Here is a 4,520-nt window from a genome sequence, read left to right as displayed (position 1 = left end):
AGAAGCGAAGCGTGCTGCTTGACATTTACAGATGAATGACCACATGTTCTGATAGAAAAGCGCTGTTTTATGTAGTGCACGTACACGTTGCGTGCTTGCGTGCATGCGTGTGAGCGTCACGTACAGCGTGGCGCCGTCATGCGTGCTGTGCGTGTGCACGTACACCGTTGCCGTGCATGCGTGGGCGTGCGTGCAATGTGTACCTACAGCAGTGCGCTGCATGCGTGTGTGTGCATGTACACGTGGCGTGCTGCGTGTGCGCGCGTGTGCAGGTACACCGTTAGTGCGTGCGTGCGTGCTTGTGTCAGGTACACGTGTGTGCATGTGTGCGTGCGTGCGTACGTGCGTGTTTGCACGTACATGTGGCTGCATGCGTGCGTGCGTGCATGTGACGTACACGTGCGTGCCGTGAAGTGGCGTGCGTGGCGTGGCGTGTGTGTGCAGCGTATACGTGCGTGCGTGTGTGCCCCCGTGTGCATGTGCACGTAGACGTGTGTGCGTGCGTGTGTGTATGCTAAGATAACACTTACGACTAATGTTAATGTACGAGAGGAGCGTTGACATGCAGTAACACATCGCAGCTATTAGAAAACTTACGATAACAGGAACTTCATCACAAGGCTGCTGATTGGATGAGAATCGATCACAAAATTCAAATTCATACACATTTATTGTGCATCGCAGTAATATATGCATATTATAATGGCTAACCACATAAATAATACAGTAAACACCCGCATAAAAGAACCCGTGATTTTAAGAACCTCCAGGCTGAAATTGGACCAATAAAGCACCTATTATATAAGAACCTCTTCAGCCTGATAAATTAAACAGGTTCCTATATATAACAAAAATGCCGAAAATTAGAGCAAACTGGGGCAATCCAAGTATGTGTGCTACGCCATTGGAAACCAACAACATGTAGTTCCAGATAATATTAATACCTCCTCACAGGAGGATTGGATTTTCCAGGGGGTATTTTGCCTCATTTTCCAGTAAATGTTGGGGCTTGATTTTGACGATACAGAGGATTTAGGGGGAGGATGGTGTGAATATTTTCTGAAACTATACAATATTGTTTTCTATTGTCAAGAGTTGCTATTTAGTAATCAGTTCAATTGGAAAATATGTGTAAACAAACCATTGTGTTTAATATGATAAGTAAATTAAAGGTGATAAATAAATTAACTCAAATGAATTTAAACAGACATATAATTTCTAATATTAAGCAGTTGGTTAATTAATTAGTGTCAATTATTCACTAATTAAAGCCAATTTTACTTAGATAATGTACATAATATCCTCCCCCCCCCTCCAAATTAAGAACCTCTTTAAAAACCTCTTCAGGCTGGTTTCTCACTATGTACCATATATATAAGAACCACTTTAGCCTGAAACAGAAAATCACGGTTTTTTTTATGCGGGTGTTTACTGTATTTGATGAAAAACGACGCGGTCATGGATTTATTCTGCACAACAAGACAAATTCTCACACTGTAACACGAGACGTGAGAGTCGTGGCAAGCGTGGCAAACATTTAAAACAAGAGAACAAATGCCATGCACGCCATTTGTAAATGTATTGTTTTGTTTAATGATCAGTAGATAATTAATGATTTTGACGTGTTTTTCAAGAAAAACACACATTTTATTCATTATTATAAAATATAATATCACTATAATTGTAATTCGTAGTGTAAATGTGTTATTTTCAACTTAATATTAAAGTTACGAGAGGGTCTGGGCTCTCGTAATGTTAAGAGGATAATTTCGAGGATTTTTCATTCTCGTAACGTTGCGATGTTTCTGTCAACAGTTGCGAGTGGAAGTTAATGTTAAGACTAATTTTGTTTCTGACAACGGGCCCCAGGTCCTTAAAAAACGTGTTTGTTTGTTTGCTGTTTTGCAGGAAGAGAGCCACAAGTCTTACCGTCCCCTGTGCGTGCTGACGTTCCGATGGAACTTCGCGATGGGAAAGCTCGATCCCTGGGGATACCATCTCGGAAACATTCTCCTCCACGCTGTTGTCTGCGTTTTGTATTATAGGTGAGTAAGTGGGCCGCTTCTGCCTTCCCCCCCCCTTCTCTCCCCTCTCCTCTTCCTCTCTCCTTTCCCCTTCTCCTTTCCTCTACTCACCCTCTCTCTTCTCCCCCTATTTGCCCCTCTTTCTTCTTGACTTCCCGCCTTCTCTCCCATTATCTCCTCCCCGTTTTCTCCTCTTTTCTGTCCTCTCTTCTTTCTTCCGCCCCTCGTCCTCTTCCCCCTCTCTCCCACACCGACGCCTCCTTTCGCCCCTTCTCTACCTTTATTCCATCTCTCTCTCCCTCTCTCCTTCCGTCCTCTCCTTCTTTCCCTTTTTCCCTCTTTTCTTCCATTTTTTCCCTTCTCCTGCTCATCAACTCCCCCCCATCAGCTCCGTCATTTCTTCCTTCTTCTCTCTCCTCATTTCCCTTCTTCTCCTCTTCTTTCTCTCTCTCCCTTCTCTTCTTCCACTCACTTCCCCATCTCTTACAACTCCTCCTTTCTTTCTCTCTGCTTCTATCTTTCCCCTTTTTCCCCTTTCCTCTTCCTTTTCCCATTCTCTCATTTCTCTTCTCTTCCTCAATCTTCATTCTCCACACACTCTGTGCGCTAAACTTGTTTAGCGCTATTACCCCGATGATAAATTATGACACCGCAGCCGACGTTGCGCAGAGTTATAATATCGTTTGCAATTTTGACACGCTGGTCAATGGATTTACTATTATATGGCTGATGATATACTTTTAATACCCTGCACGTAACAACACGACGCGATGGGTGTGGATTACACGTTCAAGACAGCAACATAGTACGCTACTCACATCAATCACGACATACCAGCGCAGCGGTAGCTGCGAACCGAAAAAACACTCGTCAATCAGCGCAGCGGCCAGCACACGACGCCACGCAAACGCCCTGTCAGGCCCATTTGTATTATTGAATGTGTCTCGAGGCGACAACTCGCGCAGGCACACACACGCACGCACGCACGCTGAGTTCGGCGCGAGGCCAAGCGCAGATTACCCGGCCGAACCGAAACCGATAAAATTAATATCGACGGGGACGCGATTATTCAGATTGTCGGCGCGGGAGATCAGAACTCGCTCGCATCCTCACTCGCCCACGTCTGTCAGTGTCGTGTCGAAGGCCTGTCGCTTGGCGATGATGGTCTTGTATCTAAACGTTCTGGTCAAGCGTCTGAAATGCTGCTGGCTTGTTTTTGCGCTATATACGCCGGAGCGCGGCGTTCGAAGACTGTGCGAATTACGACCGCGTTAGTTGGGGGGGTCGGCGAACTAATAGGAGCGGATGTCTTGGCGATAGAGAGAGAGACGAGAGAGAAGACGACGGAGAGGGCAGACAACAACCGAGGGAGAAGAACGGGACGCGGAGAGAGGCGATGAGATGAGGAGATGGGAGAGGGAGAGAGAGGAGAGAGAGAACGAGGAGACGAGGGGGGCGGAGAGCGAGAGGAGAGAGAGAGGAGAAGAGATAGAGAGAGAAGAGAGACGAGGCAAAGGAAAGAGACAGAGAGAGAGAAAAGAGAGGAAGAGAAAGAGGAAGAGAGAGAGAGAAAGAGAAGAGAAGTAGAAGAGAGAAGACTGAAGAGAAAGAGAAGAGAAGAGGAAGAGAAAGAGAAAGAGAACACAGAAGAAGAAGAGAGAAGAGAACGGAAGAGAACGGAGAAAGCAGGAACAGTCGGAAGGGAGGAGAGGGAAGGGAGGGAAGGAAGGCGAGTGGAAGAGAGGGAGAAGAGAAAGAGAGGGGGAGAGAACAGGAAGACAGAAAGGCAGGACCGGAGACGGACCAACGAGAGGGGAGGCAGAGAAGGCAAGAGAAAGGAGAGAGAGAGAGAGAGGTAGGAGAGAGAAACGAGAGATTAGAGAAAGAGTAGAGAGAGAGAGAGAGGAGATGGAGAGGAGAGAGAGGACGAGGACCGAGGAGAAGAGAGAGAGAGCAACGAGATTAGGACGAGAGAGAAGATAGTGAGGATAGAGGTAGAGAGAGAGAAAGAAGAGAGAGGCAGAAGAGAGAGGGAAAGAGGAAGAGAGAGAGGAGAGAGATGAGAGAGAGCGACGAGAGATGAGATGAGAGAGAGAGAGAGGAGCGCTCTTGCCGTCGCTTGCTGTGTGTTTTGCTTCCTTTTCCGCGTGGGTGTTATCTCTTTCGCTATTGCTCTCGTCGCGAGTTCTCTCTCTCGGTCTCTCTTTCTCTCTCGCTTTCTCTTTCGTGCGCTCTCTCTCGCTCTCTCTTTCTCTCTCGCTGTGTCTTTCTTATCGTTTCCTCGTTGAATGCCTCGCCGTGTCTTGTATCTCTATACTTCCTGCCTTTCTCCTTCTTTCTGCCTGGCTTTCTTTATCTTGCTTTCCCTTTCACTCCCACCCACTATCTCTCGCTTGTGCTCTCTCTCTCCCTCTCTCTCTCTCTCTCTCTCTCTCTCTCTCTCTCTCTCACTTTCGTTCTCACCCCCCTCTCTCTCTTTCTCGCTCACTTCTCTCT

The 4,520-nt window shown here is 46.9% G+C and overlaps 1 protein-coding gene across 1 annotated transcript in view; it reads left to right on the top strand.

Annotated features, from left to right (window-relative positions):
* The window catches only part of LOC106806087 (transmembrane and TPR repeat-containing protein 3-like), a gene marked incomplete in the record, with an annotated part of 64,541 nt that overhangs the window by 15,257 nt on the left and 44,764 nt on the right, over positions 1–4,520 (top strand). Inside the window, 2 exon segments of the mRNA XM_014807941.1 lie at positions 1,909–2,045; positions 3,098–3,167. Of these exon segments, the coding sequence (XP_014663427.1) occupies positions 1,909–2,045; positions 3,098–3,167 (207 nt within the window).

Source organism: Priapulus caudatus, unplaced genomic scaffold, assembly GCF_000485595.1.
Source record: "Priapulus caudatus unplaced genomic scaffold, Priapulus_caudatus-5.0.1 Scaffold141, whole genome shotgun sequence".
NCBI classification, from domain to species: Eukaryota; Metazoa; Priapulida; class Priapulimorpha; order Priapulimorphida; family Priapulidae; genus Priapulus; species Priapulus caudatus.
The sequence above is the reverse complement of the archived record's forward strand: the minus strand, read 5'-3'. Positions and strand labels throughout refer to the sequence as shown.